This window comes from Oryx dammah, unplaced genomic scaffold (assembly GCF_014754425.2).
Source record: "Oryx dammah isolate SB20612 unplaced genomic scaffold, SCBI_Odam_1.1 HiC_scaffold_13, whole genome shotgun sequence".
NCBI lineage: Eukaryota > Metazoa > Chordata > Mammalia > Artiodactyla > Bovidae > Oryx > Oryx dammah.
Window position 1 is genome coordinate 8,815,256 of NW_024070197.1, and position 27,114 is coordinate 8,842,369.

The 27,114-nt window shown below is 55.6% G+C and overlaps 1 protein-coding gene across 1 annotated transcript; it reads left to right on the forward strand.

Moving 5' to 3' along the window:
- Nucleotides 1-1,352: 1,352 nt before the first annotated feature.
- LRRC4B (leucine rich repeat containing 4B) lies at nucleotides 1,353-25,616 on the forward strand. The gene is made up of 2 exons (XM_040252026.1): nucleotides 1,353-1,679; nucleotides 23,087-25,616. The coding sequence occupies exons 1-2, from the start codon at nucleotides 1,383-1,385 to the stop codon at nucleotides 24,938-24,940; spliced, it is 2,151 nt and encodes a 716-aa protein (XP_040107960.1). The 5' UTR covers nucleotides 1,353-1,382; the 3' UTR covers nucleotides 24,941-25,616.
- The last annotated feature ends 1,498 nt before the right edge of the window (nucleotides 25,617-27,114 follow it).

The window sequence follows — 27,114 nt, forward strand, 5'->3', positions numbered from 1 at the left end:
AGGGCGCGCCCCGTCACCGCTGAGGGTGCGCGCGTTTGTGCTGACCGCACCCGCCCCATATCCCCGGTCCCCCTGGACTCTCCAGCGTGGGAAACTCTCGGGTCAGCCGTGTTGAAGCAGAGCTCGCGGGCGTGGGCGCGCGCGTGTGTGTGTGCGCTTGGGATGGAGATGCTGCTTGGAAGGGAGGGCCGGGCGCCCCAGGGATAAACCCAAGACCACAGTCCCCTTCTGCCACTACCCAGCCAGCCCCAGGCTCCTCAGTGGCCTCATCCGTCAATTGGGTATCCTCACAGCTTCCTCCCGAGGCTCCCAAGGAGAGTGCAGAGTCTGGCGCAAGAAGGGGCTGACTCACAATTCCCAAGTTATTGTTTTCGGTGCGACCGTCATGACTAGCCCATCTCCCTCTAGCCCGTCTCTCCTCCAAAGGAGATGGGGGTGGGAGGACCTGACCCCACGCCGCCCCCTCCCCTCCCAGAGCTCCGGGTGGGAGTCCCCAGTCACCCAGCCCCTACCCCAGCAGCGGCTCAGCCTTATCTTGCGGCAGCCACTGGCACATACCCACCAGCCGCCATCGTGGCCTCCAGCGCCTGCCACCCTGGGCCACCTCCTCCCCTGTCATCGCCGCCAGTCCCCTGCTTCCCCGCGGGCTTCCTCCCAGCTTCACCTGCCCACACCCGGCATTTCCCCACTTGCCTTGTCTGGCATCTCACCTTCTCCTTCAAGGTCCCCCTTTGAGTCTAACCTCAGTCTTTCCAGCTGCTGCCAGGAGGCGCAAGGGAGACAGAAGCCCCGTGTGTGATGGTGGGTGGGGTGTCCAGGTCCCTGGGATACCTGGCCTCTGCAAGCACTCCCTGGAGGGAGAAGTGGGGTGAGGGGGCGTCCAGAGGCGCGTGCAGGTGGCAAGGGGACCTGGGTGGATGCTGACTCAGGTGCCAGACCCCAGCTCTGACTTTCTCAGCTTGGCTCATCACCTTTTGTCTGTCACTTCTGTCTCGTCTCTCACTCCATCTCCACCTATCGATATCCCTTTGTGAAATCACACAAGGAAGCAAGTTTTTAACCTAGCTGCTGTCTCCACCTGTCGGCACATCCTCTCCCCCTAGACTCAGTTTTCTGTTCTGGGAAATGGGCATAAAGTCTTCCCAGCACGGAGATGGTGAGCTGAGGGCCAGCCCCCGCTGTCTGCCTCCCTCGGCCTCTTGGGCCCTCATCACCTGGGACCGTGGTCCTGAGCCTTGGGTGGCAGCCGCAGCAGAGAGCTGTCTGGACTCGGGGGAGGAGCTGGGCTTCTGGAGGGGGAGGTCGCTTCCCTCACTGAGCCTCTTCTTCTCTCCCCCCACACCACAGCCCCCCGGCGCGCAGGTGGAGCATGAACATTGAGGATGGCGCGCGCCCGCGGCTCCCTGTGCCCCCCGCTGCCGCCCGGTAGGATGTCCTGGCCCCATGGGGCCCTGCTGTTCCTCTGGCTCTTCTCCCCGCCCCTGGGGGCCGGCGGGGGCGGCGTGGCCCTGACATCCGCTGCCGGAGGGGCCGCCCCGCCGGCCACCTCCTGCCCTGCAGCCTGCTCCTGCAGCAACCAGGCCAGTCGGGTAATCTGCACCAGGAGAGAGCTGGCAGAAGTCCCGGCCAGCATCCCCGTCAACACACGGTACCTGAACCTGCAGGAGAACGGCATCCAGGTGAGCCAGGCTGGCTGCCATTGTGGGGGCCCTGGGGCAGGGTCGCGCATGGTGGCCAGGCGGCCGGTCCCTCCTACCTGACCCACCAGCTCTTCGTGCCCATCCTTCCGTCCCCTGAGCACTTCTCGGACGCCGTGTGCATCTTCGTCCCTTGAGCCAAGGCTGTGTCTTGGGTTTTCTCAGCATGAGGCTCCTCCATATGTCTGGGCTGCGGCAGGACCACCTGCCTGCCTCCCACAGCACATTAGCTGCAGGTTGTGCTGGGGGTGACCCTTTGCTGAGGCTCCCCGTGCCATCTGCACTGCTGCGCCTGCCGCCTGGGGCATTGGGCACATGATGCTGGGCCTCAGTTTCTCCATCTGGAAAATGGGGATGATGAGAGCTCTGCCCGCAGGGTGGGTGCGAGGGCGGCTGGACTTCATACTTGTCAAGAGTGTACACTTGCTCTGGCACGGGTAGCGCTCATTCGCTTATGGTTCGGGTCTCCCGGCCCCACGGAGTCTTTACGAGAGCCAAGCGCTCCCAGGTGCTGGCTCGTGCTGGCTCGTGCTGGAACGGGGCAGGTGCCATCCGATTATTATTGTGGTTAAGATGGACCGTCCAGGATGCTTTGGGGGCAGAGCTGTGCTGTTTTGAAGCAGGGTGTCTCCTTCTCTGCTCTGTTAGAGTCTGGGGCTGGATCATCCTTGGTTGGGGGAGTCAAACTTGGTTGAGGGGTCATCCTTGGTTGGGGAGGATCATCCTTGGTTGGGGGAGTCATCGTTACTTGGAGGGGGGTGTCCTGTGGGCTGTAGAATGTGGAGTGGCATCCCTGAGCACCAGAAGCCAGTAGCGTCCCACCTCCCCGTCCCACAGACATCCCTTGGGGACGGAGGGAATCCCCTTTGGTAGAGAACCATGGCGGGGGAGGGATTGTGTGGGTGGTTTTTTCTTTTTTTTGGCCATGAGGCATGTAGGATCTCCTCACCCATGGAACAGACTGTACCTCCTGTGTTGGAAGGCAAAGTCTTAACCCCTGGACCACCAGGGAAGCCCTGAGAACCACTGGGGTTGGTTGGTTTGTTTTTGGCTTTGCCCTGTGGCAGGGCAGGCAGGACCTTCCCCAACCAGGGATCAAACCCACACCCTCTGCTCGGGAGTACGGAGTCTTGACCCCTAGACCCCCCGGGAAGTCGGAGACCCTCTCTTAAAGGCCTTTGGTCAGTCCTCTGTCCCCATGCAGGCCTCTCCCATCCCAGCCCGCAGAGCCATGAGACAAGAGGGGGCTGAGCTAAACATCTGCTCCCACTGAACCTCCTGGCCTGACCCCAGGACGGGGAGGGGTCAGGGACCCCCCATCTGACCATGTGAGGACTGGGGCCCCGAGGGGACCTCTTGCTGCTGCAGCAGGGTGGTCAGTGGCAAGAGAAATGCCAAAGGCCAGGCTGTTGCTTCCTGGGTGGCTGTGGTGATAGAAACCCCGAAGCCAGAGTCCGCCCGTCACCCAGCCCCGCTCCCGCAGGACTGTGTCCCCCCGCCTTCGCCCAGCCCTACTCCCGCAGGACTGTGTCCCCCCGGGCTCCAGGCCGCCTCTCCAGCCGCCTCCCACAAGAGGCTCCCTTTCCTGCCCCTGATCTTGGAGTCCAGCTTCAGTCTCACCGCTCTGTCCAGCTCTCCCTTAAGTGGGTCCTCCATCCTCGCCCTTGTTCCCCCTGCCCCCCCGCCCTGTCCTCTGGCACCCCTGTGATGGCACACCGATGCTGCCAGGCCTTTCCCTCTCCCTGGGCAGCTTCCACTCCGGGAGGGAAGGAAGGCATAGCTGACTGATGGCAGGCTGGGGGAGCTGGGAACTGGGAGCCTGAAGTGGGGAGGTGAGCACGTCAAGGATCCTGTCTGTGACGGAGCTGCGGAGTGCACGCCACAGCGGCCTCCCTGTGGTGGGAGCAGACCACTGTGGGGAGCTCGATGAAAAATTTCACCCCTCCAACAGCTGCTGAGGGCGTGTCCCCACCCAGGTGCCCCCACCCCCAGCCCGAACAGGGCACTGGCCTTGGACAGCCACCAAGCAGCACCAGTGCCCCAGCCCCGCCAGCTGCTAACTCCGCACACCCAGCCCATCCTCCCAGGGGCCTCCACACAGGCCTGGCGGTGCCCTCTGCCTGGTTGCTGTTCAGTTGCTGAGTCGTGTCTGACTCTCTGCAACCCCATGGACTGCAGCACACCAGGCCTCCCTGGCCATCACCAGCTCCCAGAGCTTGCTCAAATTTATGTCCATGGAGGCAGTGATGCCATCCAACCATCTCATCCTCTGTCATCCCCTTCTCCTCCCGCCTTCAGTTTTTCCCAGCATCAGGGTCTTTTCCAGTGAGTCGGCTCTCCGCATCAGGTGGCCACAGTCTTGGAGCCCTCTGCCTAAAATGCTCCAAAACCCCCTGGTCTCTGGAAAGAGTCCAGGCTCTTCTGCGACAACCGGTCACTCTCCCAGCCCTGAGAGGCTGCTCAGGCCATCCTCTCGCCTGAACGTGCCTCTCTTTGGGCCCTGAGGTCCCCCAGGCGAGCCTTCCCTCTGGATCCACAGCCCCCCAACATCCCTGGCCTTCCCTCTTAATGCTTCCATCATTTACTATCACCTGGTCATCTTCCACGAGGGAGGCTTGGGACAGATCAGTGAGCAAAACTGACAGCCAGGTGCGCTCTCCCAGCACCCGCATTCCAGGCCTCTGTCTAAAGGAAATGTGCATGCGTGCAAAGTCGCTTCAGGCATGTCCGATTCCTTGCGACGCCATGGACTGCAGCCCGCCAGGCTCCTCTGTCCATGGGATTCTCCAGGCACAAATACTGGAGTGGGTTGCCAAGCCTTCCTCCAGGGGATCTTTTCTTTTTTTCTTTTTTATTTTTTTTTAAATTTTTATTTTTACTTTATTTTACTTTACAATACTGTATTGGTTTAGGGGATCTTTTCAACCCAGGAATCAAACCCACATCTCTTACATCTCCTGCACTGGCAGGCAGTTTCTTTACCACGAGCACCACCTGGGAAGCCCAGGAGGAAATGTGCTTTGTGTTTAAGATGTTAAGGGCTGTGGGGAAGGAGGCTGGATGGGGGTGAGGGGTGGTGGCTGCAGCTTTGTAGGCACAGGGGTCAGGGCGGCTTCATGGAGAAGGTGACGTTTGAGCAAATGTTTGTTTTCAGGTGTTTTGTTTGGCTGAGCTGTAGGGCTTGTGGGATCTTAGTTCTCTGACCAGGGGATGGAACCCGAGCCCCCTCCAGTGGAAGCGTCGTGTCCTAACCGCTGAACAGGCAGAGAGTTCCTTGAGTACATGTTTGGAGGAGGTGATGATGGGAGCCTTGAGGGGGCGTCTGGGCAGGGAGCAGCAGGTGCAAAGGCCCTGGGGTGGAGCCTGCCTGGTGCGTAGGAGGAACAGCCAGGAGATTGGCGTGGCCAGAATGGAGTGAGCCACAAGGAAAGGGCGGGGGGTGAGGACAGAGAGCGGACAAAGGGGTCGCGTGGTCACAGTGAGCTCTTGGCTCTTCTCTGCCGGAGACAGGAGCCAGGGGAGGCTCTGAGCAGAGGACGTATGGGCCCTGACTTGGGTCTCTCTCTGGCCAAGGTGTGGGGACCCCAGAGGCAAGAGTGACGGCAGGCAGGCCTGTTCGGAGGCTGGTGCAGAACTCAGGAGAGACAGGTTGGTGGCCCAGCACACTCCCGGACTGGTTGCGGTGGCTGTAGAGAGAAGCTGACAGATCCTGGGTCTGTTTGGGAGATGGATACCACAGACTTTTTCAGCCAAGTGGATCCGGGAAAAGAGGAGGAGAGGACGACTCTGTCTGCTCATGTCTGTCACCCCCTCTCCCAGGCCACTGGCCAGCAAACCATGTAACCCACACCCCTGTCAGATTATACATATATGAATTTATTACAAAAGTCATGCAAACGTCTACAGCATCCATGGGTTGCATGTATTATAAAGCTTATACAAAAACGGCTGCCGTTAAAGGATGGTGTACATGTGTGCTCAGTCACGTCCAGCTCTTTTGTTACCCTAGCATGGACTGCAGCCCACCAGGCTCCTCTGTGCATGGGATTCTCCACGCAAGGATACTGGAGTGGGTTGCCATTTCCTTCCCCAGGGGGATCTTGCCGACCCAGGGCTCGAACCCTCACCTCCTGCATTGGCAGGCGGATTCTTTACCACAGAGCCACCTGAGAAGCCCATTAAAGGATGGCAAGCATGTCTTTTCTTTTTTGGCTGAGCCATGTGTCATGTGGGATCTTAGTTCCCTGACCAGGGATTGAACCCACACCCCCTGCAGCGGAAGCTTGGAGTCTTAACCACTAGACCACCAGGGAAGTCCCCAAGCATGGCAGGCATGTCTTGAAATCCTAACACTTTCGTGTCTCACCCCTGGAGGTTCTTGCACCCCCCTGCTTTGAAGAGCACTAACCCCCAACCCCAAGCCACATGTTCCCTGAGGTCAGGGAGTGTCCAGTCCACAAAAGCAGATGATTTGAAACATTTAGTGGAATCGTACACCCTTGGTGGACACAGGCAGATAGCAAGAGAAGTGAGGTCACCTTAGTTACCAAATAACTTTTTAATTATTCAGATTTTAAAAACTGAAATAATTCACCCTTAGTCCCACCACCTAGATATAAATAACTACTGTTTACATTTTGTTTTAAAGCCTTCCTGGCTCTTTTCTGTGCCTATGTAAATGTGGTTTTAAATTATTTATTCTAGAATAAATACAAATTAATTTAGGAAAACTAGGAAAGATATCTAAATAAGAACACAGGGACAAAAGTCAAGTGTCATCCGACAACCACAGGTAACTCCTATTAACATGTGGTGTCTTTTCATTCAGAGGCTCAGCACGTGCACCTCCGTGCGTAGGACAGGTTCAGGTCTCTAAAGAAAGATTTTGCTTTTATTTTTTAAAAGAAAAAATAGAATCACCCCATTTCATACTGGTTTGCAACTGACTTTTGGCACCTAGGAGTTTAACCATGAACATCTTTCTCCCTGATTCTGATACTTGTCTGTTGTACGTTTTGTGTGTGGTCAGTCACGTCTGATTCTGTGATCCCGTGGACTGTAGCCCTCCTGGCTCCTCTGTCTATTATTTGTATTTTAACCACCACATTGGATTGCGATATGTGGGCGTTGGGATACTCGTCCCTTCTTATTTCCAATGTTTTAACTGATGTCGATACTGCAGTGAGCGTCCTCAAGGCTTGTTCTTTGTACCATTCTGGATTCTGCCTTGGGGATAAATCCCTAGAAGCGAGATGGTCAGGTCGGAGGCTGTGACCTCCCCAAACACACATGCACACACCCGAGGCCTGGCCCCATAGAGGTGGCCGGGGTTGGGAGATTCAGGAGCCCCACCCCCTTGTCCGTGGTCACCTGCTTGTCATCTGGGCTCCCAGCCAGATGGTCACCTCCCTGAAGGCAGGGACTTCCCCGGCTCCCTTCTGCTTCCCCAGCACCCAGATCAGAGCCTGGCACACACTAGGCGCTCAGCAGGTGTTTGTCTAAGGATAGAAGGCCAGCCCGGAGGGACCCTCCGTGAGCTGTAGCAAGCCAGTCCTGCAGCCCCTCGCCCTAAGAACTGGGGGCAGCCCTCAGGTTCAATCACCAGCCTGCGGTCCAGCGAGGGCGAGAACCACACCAGGAGCGCAGTGCCCGTGTAGCTGTGAGGACGGGCCAGGCCCTCAGAGATGCTTTCTAGGCAGAGCCCTAGGGACTCGCCTTCTCTCAGCCCTGATGCCACTCAGGCTGGGTACATGCCCACCCTGGCCGGCTCAGGGCCACCTCTGCTCCCCTGGATCCTCTTCCAGGTAGAAGCCGTGCCTCTGAGCAGAGTTCAGCCAGCTCACCCCTTCCCAGCCCTGGCAGGGGGTGGTGGGTGGGGGGTGGTCCTCCCTGGGACCCCTCCCTCAGTCACAGCCTCTACCTCCTCTCCTCATCTCCTCTCTGCTCCCCTCCCCACCCCCACCAGAGCCGACCATCCGCATGTGTTTACTCTGGATCTTTCTGCTTGTGTGCGTTCTTGCAAAATGCTTATTGTTGCGTTGTGTGGATGCGTTGTTAATTTATGTAAATGAAGCTGCGTTATAGCTGGCTTCTTTTGTCTCACTGTTTTCACCAGGCCTGGGTTGTTAAGAGCCTTCCACGTCGTTGTGTGTGTGTGTCTGTGTGTGTATACTCGGTTGCTTTAACTGCTGCAGAATTCCCTTGATGGGCGCCCCCACCAATCCCCCCCCAGCCCCCAGGAAGCTTCAAGCTGCCCCCACCACAAGCCCTCCCTCAGGAGCCCCTTGGGGGCTGTGGCAGGATCATGTCTTCAGAATTCACGCCAGGGGGATTCAGAGGACATGATGCATTTGACCTCACAAAGTACACTGACCCGCCCAGGCTTCTGGGGGCTGCCCTGGTCCCTCTGGGGGCCCACCATGAGGTCCTCTGGGCGACGTGGAAATATGCTTCCATCCTAAGGAGATGCTCAGAGTTGTGCTGAAGGCTGTGTGGCCCAACAGCCAAAACAGAGAGGCAGCCTGGGCTCCCGGTGATCAGACATCGGTTCGGTGAATCACTGAGCATCCTAATGACAGAACATCCATGCACCGATTTAAAATGGAGTTTCAGGGGCTTCCCTGGTGGCCCAGCGGTAAAGAATCTGCCTTGCAAGGCAGAGGACGTGGGTTCGATCCTTGTTCAGGTAACTAAGATCCCATGTGCCTTAGAGCAACTAAACGCCAAGCGTTGCAACTACTAAAGCCTGCACGCTCCAGAGCCAGCATACAGCTGTATAGTCCGTGTGCCGTATCAAAAGATCCTTCATGCGCAACTAAGACCCAATGCAGCCAAATAAATTAATAAAAGTTGAAAATGGAGTATCGAAGACTATTGAAGGACACCAGGAAATGCTCAGAAGATCATATTGAACTTTTCAAAGGATGCAAGTAGTATGTCCAATGTGTCTTTAAAATTTAATTTAAAATTAAAACGAAATCCAGGGACCACCCAGATGTATTAACAGTGCCTGTTCTTTTTATTTTTTGGCCACGCTGCTGCTTGTGAGATCTCAGCTCTCCAAACAGGGTGCGGCCTTGGGCTCACAACTGTAAAAGCACTGAGTCTTAACCATTGGATCGCCAGGGAATCCCTTTAATTTCTTCTTGATGTCTTGTTCATTCTCTAAATTTTCTACAGTGAGGTTAATAATTTTTGTATCTGGGAAAAAAATGAACTTAAAAAATAACAAATACAGGGCTTGTTTAAGAATCCGCCTGCCCATGCAGGAGACTCGGGTTCGATCCCTGGTCCGGGAAGATCCCACACGCCTTGGAGCAACTAAGCCTGTGCGCCACAACTACTGAGCCTGTGCTCTAGAGCCCGGGAGCTGCAACTACTGAGCCCTCCTGCCTAGAGCCCGTGCTCCGCAACAAGAGAAGTCACCGAAAGGAGAAGCCCAAGCACCGCACCCAGAAAGTAGCTCCCGCTCCCAGCAACTAGAGAAAAATCCACGCAGCAACCAAGACCCAGCAGAGTCCAAAATAAAAACAAAAATAAGTACAAAATGTTACATGAGCCGAAGGAAAAAGTCTACACTGGGATTTGCTCACCTTTCCCTGGAGAAGGGAGAAAGGACTAGAGTTTGTGGAAGATTTGCCCTGACTCGTTTGTTCCTGTAACAGCGGGATTGCACCCATGACGGGTGCGGGAGCAGGGGCACAGGCAGCTTGTCCCCCTGCTTGTCCAGTGTCACCCAAATCGTGGTGACCCCAGTGGCTTGCTCCAGGTCCCAGGAGCCAGCCCAGAAAAGCCGGCCGGGCCAGGCATTGGCTTCAAGAAAGTCAGTCTGTTGCAGAGAAGAACCCACCGTGGTGCATGACCAAGGCAAGCACCAGAAATGGCTTTGCAGTTACGAGGCAGTTTGTGATTTTCTGGGTAGTCGAGTCCTTACCAGCATCAGGAAACACAGGGAGTTTTTGACTGGATGGACTTTTCCCAGCCAGAGCTCTTGAAGGAAGGGAATGGTGAGCAGAGTGGGTGCAGAAGCACCGTCTCTGGAGGTCAGCAAGGACAGGCTGGTGGGACTCCCCACCCTGGGTCACTGGGGCAAGAAAGGACAGCCAGCCTCAAGGGCCACGCCCAGGCTCCCAGGACTGGATGCCTAACTCAACCTCCCCAGCTTCCGTCCTGACTCCCATTTCTTCCTTACTTCCCTTGGAAGCGCCCCCCAGAACCCTGGGTCATCCTATTGCCCCCCCAGAACCCTGGATCACGCCATCGCCCCCCAGAACCCTGGGTCATCCCGTCACCCCCCAGAACCCTGGGTCATCCCGTCACCCCCCAGAACCCTGGGTCTTCCCGTCACCCCCCAGAACCCTGGGTCTTCCCGTCACCCCCCAGAACCCTGGGTCTTCCCGTCACCCCCCAGAACCCTGGGTCTTCCCAGCGCCCCCCAGAACCCTGGGTCTTCCCATCACCCCCCAGAACCCTGGATCACCCCATCGCCCCCCAGAACCCTGGGTCTTCCCGTCACCCTCTCTGACACTTAGTTTCCGCATCTGTCAAGAAAGGACTCTGGAAGCCTTGGAAGTCAGGAAGACTCTTCCTGACTTATTTTCATTTTGACATGTAACACACACAAGAAGAACATGGACGTGAATGTCCAGCTCAAAACGATCATCAGAAAGGGAAGGGCTGGGACTTCCCTGGTGGTCCAGTAGCTAAGAATCCGCCTGCCAATGTAGGGTACACGGGTTAGATCCCTGGTCTGGGAAGATCCCACGTGCCTCCAGACAACTAAGCCCATGTGCCCCACCTACTGGGCCTGAGCTCTGGAGCCCGGGAGCCACAACTACCGAGGTCCGAGTGCCCTAGAGCCCGTGGTCCCAAAAAGAGAAGCCCAAGTACCTGCATCGGAGAGTAACCACCGCTCTCTGCAGCTAGAGAGAGCCCGCATGCAGTAATGAAGACCCAATGCAGCCAAAAATAAATAGAAAAGTGGGGAAAAAAAGGCTCCTTGCTTCCACTGCATGGGGTGAGCGTTTGATCCCTGGTCGAGGAATGAAGATCCCACGTGCTGTGTGGCACAGCCAAAAAGTAAACGTTTTAAAAGAGAGAGAGAGAGAGAAGGGCCACGTAAACACCACCAGGACAAGAAATGGAACATAAAGAACCTCTGGACCCTCCCCCAGAGTCCTCACTCCGGGCAGCTACCCTCCTGCACATCTGGCTGCTTCTGCTCTGCCCAGCTGCTGAGATGCATCCCTGGGGTTTCCTGTAGCCGTGGCTGCTCCCCTTGTATTGTTGGGTCACGTTCTATCCATTGCAGATACCTCAGTTCCGCTTTGCATTTCTGTTGACGGTTATTTGGCCACACCAAGCAGCATGTGGGATCTTAGTTCCCCGACCAGGGATCGAACCCACGCCCCCTGCATTGGAAATGCAGACTCTTAACCACTGGACCACTAGGGAAGTCCTGTTAATGGGCATTTGGATTGTCTCCAGGTTAGGGCTCTCACAGGCTTCCCTGCTGGCTCAGCAGGTAAAGTATCAGCCTGCCAGTGCAGGAGTCACAAGGGGTATGGGTTCACTCCCTGGGTCGAGAAGATCCCTTGGAGGAGGGTATAGCATCCCACTCCTGTATTCTTGCCTGGAGAATCCCATGGACAGGGGAGCCTGGTGAGGTCCATGGGGTCGCACAGAGTTGGACACAGCTGAAGCCACTGAGCACACACGCAGAGTGAGAACTCTGCCTGCTTTTAAATTTAGTTTTCCCGAGTGGGAGGAGATGTGGGTGGAGCCCCTCCCCCATTTATCCCTTGAGAGTGGGCTGCCTGCTTTGGGCTGGGGTGGGAGGGGGGGCAAGGCTGCCTCAGACTCAGGTTTATAGGTGAGCGGGCCCAGGAAATGATGCCACACACCTCGGGCCTCACAGGGCAAGTCCTGTGCCAGCGAGCTGGTCCGCTTCTTTGAACATCAGGCACCCCCGTGTTCCCTCTGGTACCCACCCTGATGGAGGCAGAATCCTTTAGGTCTTGGCCCCCACCCATCTCTCCCCTCTCCAGCCTCCTGCATCCTGGGCAGGACACTGGCCCTTCCTGCTCCCTCCTAGCTCAGCACCTTCACGTGCGCTGTTCCCTTTTTCTGGAATGCTGTTCCACTCTGCCACTCACTTGGGCAAACCCAGCACTTAGGATGGTGGGGGACTGTTGAGATTTGACTCACGAGTCCTCCGACACATTATGGAACCCACTGGAGCCTCGGTTTTGTCATTAGCAAAATGGGGATAATGGTCCATCTTACAGCTGTCAAGAAATTCCATGTCTCTAACCTTTGGACCAGCATGTACTGAGCGCCACTGTGTGCCGGGTGGGCTTTGGGGCCCTGGACTCAGCGCCTCAGCAGGTCTGATGAGGGAAGAGCGCCTGGCGCCTTAGCACGCATGCCCACAGCCGATGAACAGTGTTGTGGTAGTTAGAGGTGAACAGCGAAGGGCTCAGCCACACATACACATGTATCCATTCTCCCCCAAACCCCCCGCCTCCCCTCCAGGCTCCTTGTGCTCTACAGGAGGTCCTTGTTCAACCCCAGAGCTTTACCCACCGGGCTGCAGGGTCGACCTGTAAGGATGGCTGGGCAGGGTCTGTCTGAGCACGGTGGCTGTCCGGGCAGCCGACACGTGGACGTCAGGCGGCCTCCTCTCCCACCCTGGTCTGAGCACCCCCTGGCTGCCCCGTGTAGCTGAGGACAGCCAGTTCAGGGAGCATGCTGAGAGGTTGGTTCCAGCCGCCCTCTCCCATGATGGTTCCTGGGGGACAGCAGGGGAGAGTTGCCCCGGCCCCCCTGGAGCCTCTCGGAGCCCCTGTTAGAGCGGTACCTGGTACGGCCTGGAACCTCTTAGCAGGGACAATTTGGCTGGATCTGTTGGCAGTGCAGGAGCGGTGATGGAGAGGATGCAGCATTCTGGGTGGCCCCTGGGCTGGGCCGTGTTGTCGTGATACATGTTGGTTCTCAGTCCTCAGGGCCCGTGTTCCCATGTTCCAGAGGGGACTCAGGTCCCAGAAGGCCGAGTCTTAGGCCTGGTGGGGCTCAGTGAACAAGATGGGAGCCCTCAGTGGTCTGCACGCTTGCCCAGCTCTGGCCACATCCTCGCAGTCAGACAAATCCCCACTGAAAATGAGACGCATGAGTCCCTGACCTCAGAGAAGCAAGAAATATGAGGAGTCGTATAAAAGCAGTGGGTACAGGAGAAAAGAACAATTGAAAAAAAAAAAAACTGTGAATGTGGATTTCCCTGGCAGTCCAGTGGTTAAGACTCTGCACTTCCAACGCAGAGGGGTGCGAGTTCGATCCCTGGTTGGGAAACTAAGATCCCCCATGCCGTGGGGCAACTAGGCTCAAGTGCCCCAGCTACTGAGCCCAAGTGCCTCAACTAAGACCCAACGCAGCCCAAGGGGAAAAAACAAAAAAAAGTGAACCTAAAATAATTAACGAGAAAAAAAAACCCGAGAAGCTTACTAAATTTTTGTTTACGGTTCATTACGTTCAAAACCTATAAAAGCGATTTATCTTCCTAGTGTTCAGATGAACAATTCGCCTCATGATTCTCCAACCACAGTTAAATTTTTAATAAGGGATTTCTTGACAGTTTATTTTCTTAAAAATCCCAACAGAGCACGGTGGTTTTTTTTTTTCCCTCCAACGTTAATAGCATTTATCTACCACTACTGAAGTGGAAAGTCCCCTAATTTATAGGCGAGGTTACAGGATGGAAGGAGCTGGGGAGAAGTCCCTGGCGGAGAGGGAGGTGGTCAGGGATGAGACCATGTTCCCAGGCCGGCCTGACTGCTGTTTGCATCCATGACAATTAGCACAGAGCCAGGCTCTCGGGTTGCGGGGGGGAGGCGGGAGGGCTTGGCAGGATGTCAGCTTTCCCTCAAGCCAGAGACATCAGGCTCGGAGAGCAGGGAGATTTGCCTGCTCCGAGAAGCCAGTCCCCACCTTGTCCATCCCAGTGTGTGTCAGTGGACACAAGGGTGAGCCGGCCCTTAGCATCAGAGAGGGTTTGGGGAGGGGTTTCAGATGGTGCTGGGTGAAGGGGCCGCAGGCCTGCCTCTCCCCTGCGGCCAGGGCACCTCCCAAGATCTGTTTACACCATCACCCCTTAAATGATCATTTGCATAATTAGTATGTTGGGTATCTCTGGTCCCCTCTCAAGGTCGGGCTCTGGGAAGTCGGCTGTGTCTTGTCCCTGCTGGATTCCCAGAGCCTGGCACGGTGCTTGACACATAGCAGGCGCTCAAAGAGTATCTTCCGAATGAGCAAGTCAGCAGATGGGTAACGTGAACAACGGACGGGCTCTGCAGCTCAGAGAAATGCGTTGGAACCCACAGAAGCCCAGCCCTCTCGGTTTAGGTGTGGGTGTGGTGGAGACCTGGTGTTTCGATTCAGGAGACGCAGACACTGAGTCCTTGATCTGTTACTCTGGAGCTGTGAGACTGAGGGCAAATGACTTTACCTCAATGAACCTCCATGTCCTTAGCTGTAAACCACCAAATGTGCAGAGAGAAGGCAAGGGCATGTGGTTGGTCATCTCCATGTGACAAGATTTCCACAAGGATCAAAGCAGATCACAACCTCCAAGTGCTTAGCACAGGGTCTGCAAAATGCTAGGCACTCAACAAATACTAGTTTCTCCATTTGACTTGTCAGGAACCTGCCTTGGATGGTCCTTTGTTAGAGTCAGAGATGGGATCAGCCTTGTATTCTCTGGAAGAAGAGGAGAGGAGTTAACTGGTTTTGATCTTTAGGTTGTTGTTGTTCAGTCGCTCAGTTGTGTCTGACTCTTTGCGCCCCATGGACTGCAGCATGCCAGGCTTCTCTGTCTTTCACTATCTCTGGGAGTTTGCTCAAACTCATATCCATTGATTCGGTGATGCCTTCCAACCATCTCATCCTCTGTTGTCCCCTTCTCCTGCCCTCAATCTTTCCCAGCATCAGGGTCTTTTCCAATGAGTTGGCTCTTCCCATCAGGTGGCCAAAGGATTGGAGCTTCAGCTTCAGCATCAGTCCTTCCAATGAATATTCAGGGTCGATTTCCTTTAGGATTGACTGGTTTGCTCTCCTTGCTGTCCAAGGGCCTCTCGAGTCTTTCTCCAGCACCACAATTTGAAGGCATCAATTCTTTGACGCTCAGACTTCTTTATGGTCCAACTCCCACATCCATTCATGACTGCAGGAAAAACCATAGCTTTGACTCACAGCTGGTTGCTCTCCAAATAAGCCTTGTCCATTCTAAGCCTTGACTAAGCTTTGAACAGGATGCAGAGAAGGCAGAAATGATTCAGATGGAGTCTACTCATGAAGACTCACAGCCCAGACAAGGAGACATACGCACTGAACCAGCACGATAAGGGTCTCTAAGAGAATGCCTGTGACGAGTCAGTGAGTACAAGCCAAAGAGAGACTCCTGGCAGAAGGCGATTGGAATGTTCCAGGGAACTAGAAGCCCGGGTGGCGTTAATGGTAAAGAATCTGCCTGCCAGCGCAGCAGACGTAAGAGACATAGGTTTGATCCCTGGGTTGGGAAGATCCCCTGGAGGAGGGCATGGCAACCTACCGCAGTATTCTTGCCTGGAGAATCCCACGGACAGAGGAGCCTGGGGGGCTGCAGTCCTTGGGGTCGCCTAGAGTTGGACACGACTGAAGCAACTGAACAGCGGTGGCAGGCATTCCAGGTGGAGGGCACAGCCTGTGTGAAGGCAAACAGGCTGGGCAAAGCATGGTGAACATATAGAACCCCGTATGTCTCCCTGTGGCCAGAGCAGGGGGCGGGCAGTGGGGCAGGTCCAGAGCCTCTGATATCAGGCTGAGGGTCACAGGGAGCCGTGGGAGGGCTGTGAGGAGGGATGTGGCAGGATCTGAACTGCACTTTAGACAGTTCTGGCAGCTGATGTAGAGAAAACGGCCGGGGAAGAAGCCGGAAGCCTGGAGGTACGACAGTTGTTAACGGTCATCATCAGCCTCATCAACAATTTAAAAATATGTTATTACTGCCTGCTTGCCGTGTCCTGGGCACTCAGTATCTTGTCCGAGCGTCACAACGCTGCAGGACCTGCAAGGAAAATGGTCTCAGAGACGCACTGGCCACCTGGCCAAGCACGCACCGCTGGTCAGCAGCAAAGCCGAGATTCGAACCCAGCCAGCGCTGACTCCCACTCGCAGCCCCACCCTCAACGAGGGTGCTCCCCAGTCACCCTGCAGAGAGGAGGAGGGAGAAAAGATTGGAATCCGGTTACAAATAAAGGGACTCACTATTTAAAGCAAGCCTACAGTGCCTCCTCAGTAAACCCGGGCTTCCCTTCTCTGCCACACCCCCAGCCTGTGGCCTGCTTATTCCTGAGTGCATCATTAAAGGGACTGGCGGGGAGATTCCCCCCCAGCCCCGCCTGGGGAGTGCCCCTGCAGCTCCCATCACACACCCCCTTCCCAGCACGAAGGGGACAAAGCACGTGGACCAGGAGCAGCCGCAGCCCTGGGCGGAGCCAGACGCACCTTTTGGATGTGGTGTGGTTTCAGTTGCTTTGTACAGAGAACCAGGGAGACCTGGGCACACCTACCAGCTGTGGGCTTCCCCCAGGCCCGGTGAGCAGCCCTGCTGAGTCACTCGACCTTGCTGCACTAACAGCACTGGCCCCACTGGGCTGGGCAGGACAAGCCGGGCTGGTGGTTGGGGATGCCCAGCCCAGAGCCTGGCACTCATCGCTGCAGCTCAGATGCTGCCTGCGGGTGCCAAGCCTTGTGCCGAGCGAATCTCACAGAGCACCTCATGAAGGTGTTGAAGGTGCCCTTCCATGGAGGACGGTCCTCCTCCATTTGCTCCTTCAGAATTGCGCTATCCTGGCTCAATAAGTAGGCAAAGGATGGATGAATGAATGAGAGACATTTGGGCTGGGTTCAAGAGGGTGGACCAGAAAGAGGGCTGATGAACCTGGAAGAATTGATGCTTTCGAACTGTGGTGCTGGAGGAGACACTGGAGAGTCCCTTGGACTGCAAGGAGAGCAAGCCAGTCCATCCTAAAGGAAACCAACCCTGAATACTCATTGGAAGGACTGATGCTGAAGCTGAAGCTCCAATCCTTTGGCCACCTGATGCCAAGAGCTGACTCATTGGAAAAGACCCTGTTGCTGGGAAAGATTGAGGGCAAGTGGAGAAGGGGACGACAGAGGATGACATGGTTGGATGGCATCACTGATTCAATGGACATGAACTTGGGTGAACTCTGGGAGATGGTGAGGAACAGGTACGCCTGGCGTGCTGCAGTCCATGGGGCCGAAAAGAGTCAGACACGACTGAGTGACTGAACAAGAACAAGAGGGTCAGTTCAGTTCAGTCGCTCAGTAGTGTACAACTCTTTGCGACCTCATGGACTGTAGCACAAGAGGGTGGGCGGGAGTTTTCTAGGTGGATGAAAAGGGTAGGGCATTCTGAGCAGGGTAAGAGTGTATGCAAAGGTGGAGTGCCTGTGAGATAGTTCTAGAAGCTGATACTGGCTGAAATGCAGCTGGAGTGATGGCTGCAGGTGAGGGGGCCAAGCCAGGCTTCCAAGGCAGGCTGAATCTCCCCGGAGGGCACTGGGGAGCCATGGAGGACTCTAGAGGAAGGCAGAGGCCAGGTCAGCTCCAGGTGTGGCAAAGCCCTGCAGATGGACTCAAGGGAAAGAGATTGGAGGCTGGGAAGGTTGAGACATAAGCTGGGCCATGGGAACAGAGGAGGCGTGGGACATTCAAAAGGGACAGAACTGGCTGGCTTGCTGGCCGCCCAGCCCTAACATGGGGAGGTTGTGGACAATGCAGGGTGCAAAGCTACATTCCTGCTTTTGACTGGGAAGGCGGGCTGGAGGGGCCCTGCTGAGAACGGGGACCCTGGAAGGAGTGGGGCAGGGTGGGGCATGTGGACAGATTTGCTGGGAACTAGGGAGGACCGCAGGGCATTGTGTGACTCAGACAGGGTGAGGGGGCGATGGGGCAGCTCCCAGAAATTCTTTTCATTTATTTATTGGTTGGTTTGGTTGGCTGCACCTGGTCTTAGCTTCGGCATGCGAACTCTTAGTTACGGCGTGAGGGATCTAGTTCCCTGAGCAGGGATGGAACCCGGCCCCCTGCACTGGGAGCGTGGAGTCTTAGCCACTGGACCTTGGCCACAAGATCCTCCCAGGGGATCTTGCCGGCACCTGGGCCAGCAACCCGTGTTCTCAGCTTCTCAGTCTAAACCCTCAAGTCTGACCTTTGAAGAGTCCACCTCATTCTCTGCCTGGTGATTAGTAATGACTGCATATTACTGTTGTTATTATTATTGTTGCTATTAATAGAAACAGCGACTAAAAGGCCTGCTTGGGGCTTTGCCAGCGTTTCCCAGGGTGATGAGGAAAGGCAGCCTGTGAGAAGGGTTCTGTGGCTATTATATTTGGGAAACTCAGAGTCGTTGAGCAAAGCAAAGGGCCGGCCAGTTTGATCGGGAAAGCTTTTTGTCATGCTGCTGTTTCGAAGCTCGCGGGATGGGCGGGCGAGAGAACACACTGGGCTCTTTCTGGGGTCGCTTAGGGAAGGAAACCCAGGCTCCCGCGGCCCACGCAGCAGGGCTGGGGCTCCAGGGCCCCCGAGAGCTGCCAGGCCAAGGCTTTCGGGCCCCCCTTCTTCTCAGTCCCAACTGCAGGCGCAGACCTGGCTGGCTACAGGGTCCCCAGGCCAGTCCTCCCTAGCTGAGTTCAGATCTAAAGGTGAGCCTGTTCACTACAGGAAATGAGACGAGGCAGGAGCATACGAAGGAAAAGAAAAACTGACCTTGTCAGTTCCATCACCAAAGCAGGTGTAGCTCCAGGAAGAGATTCTAGGTGGGCACGGAAGTCAGGTTTTAGAAGCATATTTATGACGTGGGGAAGGCTCACAATATCCTATTATTGAGGGGAAAGGCAGGAACCGGCTGCTAAGGGCGTGGCCTGTCAAACACACATCAGACTTCAAAGACTTAGTGTGGAAAGAGTGTAAAATAGGGGCTTCCCTGGTGGGTCAGTGGTAAAAGACCCCACCTGCCAATGCTGGAGACACAAGTTCGATCCCTGGTCCCGGAAGATCCCACATGCGGCGAAACAGCTAAGCCTGTGGGCCACAACCATTGAGCCAGTGAGCTAGAGCCTGTGCTCAACACCAGGAGACGCTACCACAATGAGAAGCTGGAGCATCGCAACTAGAGAGTAGCCCCCACTTTGCAACTAGAGAAAAAGCCCGCGTAGCAATGAAGACCCAGCTCAGTAAAAATAAAATTTAAAAAAAGATTGTAAAATATCTCATGTGTAAGTTCTCCCCTGGATTACATGTTGAAATTGTAATGTTGCTGTTCAGCCACCAGTGAGTGTACGAAAGTTGCTCAGTCGTGTCCAACTCTTTGCGACCCCATGGACTATACAGTCCATGGAATTCTCCAGGCCACAATACTGGAGTGGGTGGCCGTTCCCTTCTCCAGAGGATCTTCCCAACCCAGGGATCGAACCCAGGTCTCCCACATTGCAGGCAGATTCTTTACCAGCTGAGCTACCAGGGAATCCAGTTCAGTTGCTAAGTCGTGTCGGACTCTTTGCGACCCCATGGACTGCAGCACACCAGGCTTCCCTATCCTTCACTGTCTCCCAGAGTTTGCTCAAACTCATGTCCATTGAGTCAGTGATGCCATCCAACCATCTCATCCTCTGTTGTCCCCTTCTATCTTGGAACTATCAAGCTAATCAATCATTAAATTGATTTCATCTGTCTTGGGTTTGTTTTTTTTTTTTAAATGTGGCCTCTAGGAAATTTATGATTAAACACGTAGCGGGCATCATGTTTCTGTTGGGTCGTGCCAGCAGGAATGGTGGCTCTTGTTTTACGATGATAACTGCACCAGGAATAACATTGTTCCTTATACTGGGGTGCCTCCCAGGTTAGAGTCTCTTTTTTCAAGTTTTTAAAGTGTTTTTCTACTTAAAAGTAATTTTTCTTCATTAAAGAGAAAGCATAACTTAAGAAAAACAACTTAAGCCCATAAGCCCCAGATGCTGGAGTTCACCGCCAAGAAGTGGCTAGGGCATGTCCTTGCAGCCTTTTCTTGCTGTGTATATGCACACACCCAGTTCCTTGGCTGCTTTTTTTCAAGTTCTATGAAGTCATAAGCACACTGTCTGCTATTTAGGGTTCTCCATTATCCCCTCAAAATTCAAATGCAAGCATCTCCATGGCATAACTAGGCTGCAGAAAAGCTGATGGCTGCACGGTCTCCCGTGCCTTGGTGTAAGCAGCACGGTGATTGATGAGGAGAATCTGGTAAGATTAGATTCTGTGTCCCAAGCCCAGCCCAGTGCTGCCCCTTCGGTGGTCCATCACCCTCCACCCTGACAGGTGGCAGCCGAGTGCAAGGGTGAAGAGCTGGGACTCTGGAGCCAGACAGCCTCGGTCGGATCCCAGATCTGCCAGCCCCTCCTGTGCATCCCTGGGCCAGTCACCGCGTCTCTCTGTGCTTCCACTTCCTCCCGCTTTGTCCTTGTTCTGTCATTCAGTCATTCCCACTCTCTACTACCCCGCTGACTGCGGCACACCAGGCCTCCCCGTCCCTCACCAGCTCCTGGAGCCTGCTCAAACTCGCACCCATCGAGTCGGTGATGCCACCCAACCATCTCATCCTCTGTCATCCCCTTCTCCTCCTGCCTTCAATCTTTCCCAGCGTTGGGGTCTTTTCCGATGAGTCAAATCTTCTCATCAGGTGGCCAAAGTATTGGAGCTTTAGCTTCAGAATCAATCCTTCCAGTGAATATTCAGTATTGATTTCCTTTGGGATTGACTGGTTTGATCTCCTTGGAGTCCAAGGGACTCTCAAGAGTCCTCTCCAACACCACAGTTCGAAAGCATCAATTCTTCAGCGCTCAGCCTTCTTTAGGGTCCAACTCTCACATCTGTACATGACTACTGGAAAAAATCCATAGCTTTGACTACATGAAACTTTGTGGGTAACGTGATGTCTGCTTTTGAATATGCTGTCTAGGTTAGTCATAGCTTTCTTCCAAGGAGCAAGCATCCTTTAATTTTATGGCTGCCAGTCACTGTCCACAGTGATTTTGGAGCCCAAGAAAAGAAAATTTGTCACTGTTGCCACTTTTTCCCCATCTATTTGCCATGAAGTGATGGGACTGGATGCCATGATCTTAATTTTTTGCATGTTGAGTTTTAAGCCAGCTTTCCCACTCTCCTCTTTCACCCTCATCTTCCCATTTAGATGGAGATAATTCATAAACCCTCGTGTGACACCCTCAAGGCTGAATGTGTTTGGCCATCTGATATTAGAAAGGTATTCATATATAGCATATAGGTTTACAGCCCCCCCAACAATCTCATACTTCTTAAATCTGGAATGTTTCTAGAGTGGAATGTTTGACTAGTCCCAAGAAGGGGATCAATAAAAGCTTTAAACAGCTTCACATGAGTTCTGATCAGGTTTTGCCACCAAATGGGGTTTGGTGCCAAAGTTATTGAGAAACCTGGCTTTTGGAGCTCTATGGATTTCATAGTTGCTCTGTGGATTTCAGGGCGATTTGTTGGATTAACTGAGTTGTTGGCTGTAAAGCATTTAGAACAGCTTCTGGCACCCAAGAAGTATCCAAGGCATGTTAGCTGCTGGCATAGCTTTTTAAAAAATCTTTTGGCCATGCCATGCATCGCGTGGAATCTAGTCCCCCAGCCAGAGACTGAACCCATGCCCCCTGCGAGGGCAGCACAAGAGTCAACAACTGGGCCACTAGGGAAGTCCCTAACTTTTTTTGATCTTTTTTTTTTTTTTTTGGCCATGCCACAAAGCTTGTGAAATTTTAGTTCCTTGACCAGGGACCAAACTGGAGCCCTTGGCAGCGAGAGCTTGGAGTTCTAATAACTGGACCACCAGGGGATTTCCTATATTTAATCTTTTTTGATTAAATACTTTATATGGGATAAAATGCCTCCCATGTGGGCTTCCCTGGTGGCTAAGCTGGTAAAGAATCCACCTGCAATGCTGGAGACCTGGGTCCAATCCCTGGGTAGGGAAGATCCCCTGGAGAAGGAAATGGCAACCCACTCCAGTACTCTTGCCTGGAAAATTCCATGGACAGAGGAGCCTGGTGGGCTACAGTCCATGGGGTCACAGAGAGTTGGACACGACTGAGCGACTTCACTGTGTTATGGGTACAGTTTGGGAACTTTTGACAGTTGCACTCACCTTTGTAGCCACCACCCCAACTAGGGACATTTCTATCAGCCCAGGAATCCTGTTTCCTCGTGGCCCTTGGCAGACTGTCCTCCCCCTGCCCTGAAACATACACACACACGTGGAATGGACAGGGTTCTGTGGCACATGCTCCTTTGGGTCTGGCTGCTTTCACCCAACCTGATGCCCATGAGATCCATCCAAGTTGTTGTGTCCAAAGTTTGTTCTTTGTCCTTGCTGAGCCATCATGTCCCATCCTGCAGACACAGACCATGGCTCCATCACCAGCTGATGGGCCCTGGTTCATTTCCAGCTTGGGCTGCAATGAACACAGATGGTGTGAGCGCCCATCACAGGCTTTTGGATGGACATCTGCTGTCCCTTCTCATGGGGAAATACTTGGGAACTGGAGGGGCCAGGTCCCAGGTAACTAACTCTCTGTTTCACTTTATAAGAAGAAAGCCTCAAACTACTTTCCCCAGTGACCTCATGGTCTTACAGCAAAGATGGAGACGTGGGGAGTCATCGCCCGAGCCAGCACTCAGAGCTCTTTGATCCAGACATAGAGAACAGACTCCTGGTTGCCAACGGGGAGGGGATGGGTTGGGAGTTTGGGATTAGAAGATGCAAATGATTATATATAGAATGGATAAACAATGTTTTACTGTATAGCACAGGGAACTATATTCAATATCTTGTGATAAACCATCATGGAAAAGAATAGAAAAAGAATGTGTGTTGTATATATATTTTTTCATATATATGACTATATACATGTATTTTTCATGTATATATAACTGAATCACTTTGGTTTACAACAGAAATAAACCAACCATGAAAAGTGTTAGTCATTCAGGGTGTTTGACTCTCTGCAACCCCCTGGACTATATAGCCGGCCAGGCTCCTCTGCCCATGGGCTTCTCCAGGCAAGAAAACTGGAGTGGGTTGCCATGCCCTTCTCCAAGGGATCTTCCCAACCCCGGGATCCAACCCAGGTCTCCAGCATTACAGGCATTTACTGTCTGAGCCACCAAGGAAGCCCAAACCAACCATACTTCAATAAAATAATGTTTTTAAAAAATCCTCTGTGGTCCACCAGGTTAGTGTCAGTATCACCGATGGTGTTTCCCCTCCCCCACCTCAGGTGATCCGGACGGACACATTCAAGCACCTTCGGCACCTGGAGATCCTACAGCTGAGCAAGAACCTGGTGCGCAAGATCGAGGTGGGCGCCTTCAACGGGCTGCCCAGCCTCAACACCCTGGAGCTGTTTGACAACCGGCTGACGACGGTGCCCACGCAGGCCTTCGAGTACCTGTCCAAGCTGCGCGAGCTCTGGCTGCGGAACAACCCCATCGAGAGCATCCCGTCGTACGCCTTCAACCGCGTGCCCTCGCTCCGCCGCCTCGACCTGGGTGAGCTCAAGCGGCTGGAGTACATCTCGGAGGCGGCCTTCGAGGGCCTGGTGAACCTGCGCTACCTCAACCTGGGCATGTGCAACCTCAAGGACATCCCCAACCTGACGGCCCTCGTGCGCCTGGAGGAGCTGGAGCTGTCCGGCAACCGGCTGGACCTCATCCGCCCGGGCTCCTTCCAGGGCCTGACCAGCCTGCGCAAGCTGTGGCTGATGCACGCCCAGGTGGCCACCATCGAGCGCAACGCCTTCGACGACCTCAAGTCGCTGGAGGAGCTCAACCTGTCCCACAACAACCTGATGTCGCTGCCCCACGACCTCTTCACGCCCCTGCACCGCCTGGAGCGCGTCCACCTCAACCACAACCCCTGGCACTGCAACTGCGACGTGCTGTGGCTCAGCTGGTGGCTCAAGGAGACGGTGCCCAGCAACACGACATGCTGCGCGCGCTGCCACGCGCCCGCCGGCCTCAAAGGGCGCTACATCGGCGAGCTGGACCAGTCGCACTTCACCTGCTACGCGCCGGTCATCGTGGAGCCGCCCACGGACCTCAACGTCACCGAGGGCATGGCCGCCGAGCTCAAGTGCCGCACGGGCACGTCCATGACCTCCGTCAACTGGCTGACGCCCAACGGCACCCTCATGACCCACGGCTCGTACCGCGTGCGCATCTCCGTCCTCCACGACGGCACGCTCAACTTCACCAACGTCACTGTGCAGGACACGGGCCAGTACACCTGCATGGTGACGAACTCGGCCGGCAACACCACGGCCTCGGCCACACTCAACGTCTCGGCCGTGGACCCCGTGGCGGCTGGAAGTGCCGGCAGCGCGGGCGGCGGCGGCGCTGGGGGCGGCCCCGGGGGCGGCCCTGGAGGCGGGGGCGGTGGCTACACCTACTTCACCACCGTAACGGTGGAGACCCTGGAGACGCAGCCCGGAGAGGAGGCTCTGCAGCCGCGCGGGACCGAGAAGGAGCCACCGGGGCCCACGACAGACGGCGTCTGGGGCGGGGGCAGGCCCGGGGAGGGGGCAGGCCAGGCCTCCTCGTCCACCACGGCGCCCGCCCCGCGCTCCTCGCGGCCCACGGAGAAGGCGTTCACCGTGCCCATCACGGACGTGACGGAGAACGCCCTCAAGGACCTGGATGACGTCATGAAGACCACCAAGATCATCATCGGCTGCTTCGTGGCCATCACGTTCATGGCCGCCGTGATGCTCGTGGCCTTTTACAAGCTGCGCAGGCAGCACCAGCTGCACAAGCACCACGGGCCCACGCGCACGGTGGAGATCATCAACGTGGAGGACGAGCTGCCCGCCGCCTCCGCAGTGTCCGTGGCCGCCGCCGCCGCCGTGGCGGGCGGGGGCGGCGTGGGCGGGGACAGCCACCTGGCCCTGCCCGCGCTGGAGCGCGACCACCTCAACCACCACCACTACGTGGCGGCCGCCTTCAAGGCGCATTACAGCAGCAACCCCAGCGGCGGGGGCTGCGGGGGCAAGGGCCCGCCCGGCCTCAACTCCATCCACGAACCTCTGCTCTTCAAGAGCGGCTCCAAGGAGAACGTGCAAGAGACGCAGATCTGAAGCCGGGGTTGGGGGGTTGGGGGGTTGGGGGAGTGGGCCCACCCTAGGGGGGAGGGGCTGGGGCCGGACCGGGACCCTCCCCACAGCCCCAGCCCCGCACAGGGGAGGTTGGGGCAGGCAGCTCAAGGCCCCCACCCGCGTCCGGACCCCAGGGCGGCTCTCCAAGCGAGGACAGGGTGGGGCCCCGGGAATGGACCCCCCGAGCGGTTCCGGGCCTCGCCCCCCTCCCTGGCGATGGGAGGGGAAGCAGGAGGAGAGTGGCCGGAAGCCTCCGCCTTTCCTCCTCGCTCTCCGCCCTCCGCCTTCCAGGGGAGAGAGGAGCTTTTTTGAAGGGCGTCCTCCCTCCTCGTCCCCAACAGCCCTCCTTTTACGGTTCATTTTTTGCAGTTTGACGCCTGTCCCCCACCCCCACCCCCGCCCTATCCTACGCCTAACCCCCTGGAAACTGAAGAGACAGCCACGCGGTCAGAGCCTCCGGAGACCCTGGCCCTGCCCCGGGGGAGTCCACTCCCAGCCCCTGGCCCCCGTGGGCCGGGGATGGGGCGGCGTCAGCCCGCCCGCAACCGTTATCCCCAACCTTCTCCTGCCCCACAGACTCTTTTGATACTGAAGGGAGGTTTGCGTCAACGACTACCTGCTCTGTAATTACTTTAAAAAAAAAAAAACACGGAAAAAGTAAAAAAAAAAATTTTTTTTGGTCATGGAAACATGGAGGAGAGAGAAAAAAGGGAACGTGGGTGGGCAGCTGTATGAGAAGAGGAAAACTCCAGGCCCCATTGGGAAGGTCAGTGGGGAGGTGGCGCCTTCAGGCCCTCTGAGACCCTTGCCCTTTGACCCCTGCGGCCCCAGAGAAGGGCTGGGTCGCCCAGCGCACCTGGCATTGTGCTTAATCTCCTTGCACCTCTTAGGAGGCATGTTCGGGGGTCCTCTCCCCTCACCTCCCCCCTCACAACAGGAAGCCAGGGGAGTTGTTCCCTGGGTCTGCCCTTTCAAGGTACCACAGAGTGGGTGGCTCAGAACCACAGAAATATAGCGTCTCAGTTCGGAGTCCAAAGTCAAGGTAGGGGCAGAGCCGTGCTCTCTGGTAGAGAAGGGTCCTTCTCCGCCCCTTCTGGCTTCTGGTGGCCCCAGATGCTCCTTGGCTGGTGGCAGTGTCACCCCAGTCTCCGCAGGCCATTCTTCCCGTTTCTCCACGTCACCTTTCCTCTGCATCTGTGCTCAACTCCCCGCCTTCTATGAGGTGGTTGTTTAGTCCCTATGTCACGTCCAACTCTTTCGTGACCCCATGGACTGTAGCCCTCCAGGCTCCTCTGTCCGTGGGAATTCCCAGGCAAGAATACTGGAGTGAGTTGCCATGCACTCCTGCTGGGGATCTTCCCGACTCAGGGATGGAACCGGCGTCTCCTGCTTGGCAGGCAGGTTCTTTACCACTGAGCCAGTTGGGGACCCCTCTTTATGAAGACAGCCAGCCACATTGGATTGGGGACCACCGACTCCAGCATGATCTCGATCATCTGCAAAGATCCCATTTCCTACTAAGGTCATATTCACAGCTTCTGGAGGCAAGGACACAATTCAGCTCATCACAGAGCCAAACCTGAGAGGGTCCGTCTCCACTGCAAACCCATTGGAGACACTGCCTCCAGAGAAAGCCGGCAGGGGAGGGAAGGAGGGCCATGAAGGGTGCTCAAACTACAGCTGGGGCCTGCTGGGCATTAGGGGGCTGCACTTCTGCCTGGTTAACTCAGAGGCACGAGGCAGAGTCCAGGCCAGGGGAGTAGGCGGGGGCTATGCTGTAGCTTCCCAGGTGGCACTAGTGGTAAAGAATCTGCCTGCCAGTGCAGGAGATGCAAGAGACGTGGGTTGGATCCCTGGTTGAGGAAGATCCCCTGGAGGAGGGCATGGCAACCCACTCCAGTATTCTTGTCTGGAGAAGCCCATGGACAGAGGAGTCTGGCCGGCTAGAGTGCATGGGGTCATGAAGAGTCAGACACGATTGAGGTGATTTAGCAGGCTCGGATGCACACTGTAGCTCAGGAGGGCAGGGGCCGCACACAGAGTCCTCAGAGAGACGAGCCAGCCAGTGGGAGCAAATGACAGAGGTTGGCCAGGCCAGCGGGCAGATGCTGGTGGGGCTGGAGGAGGCCAAGGTGCCAGCGTTTCAACCTCCAGAG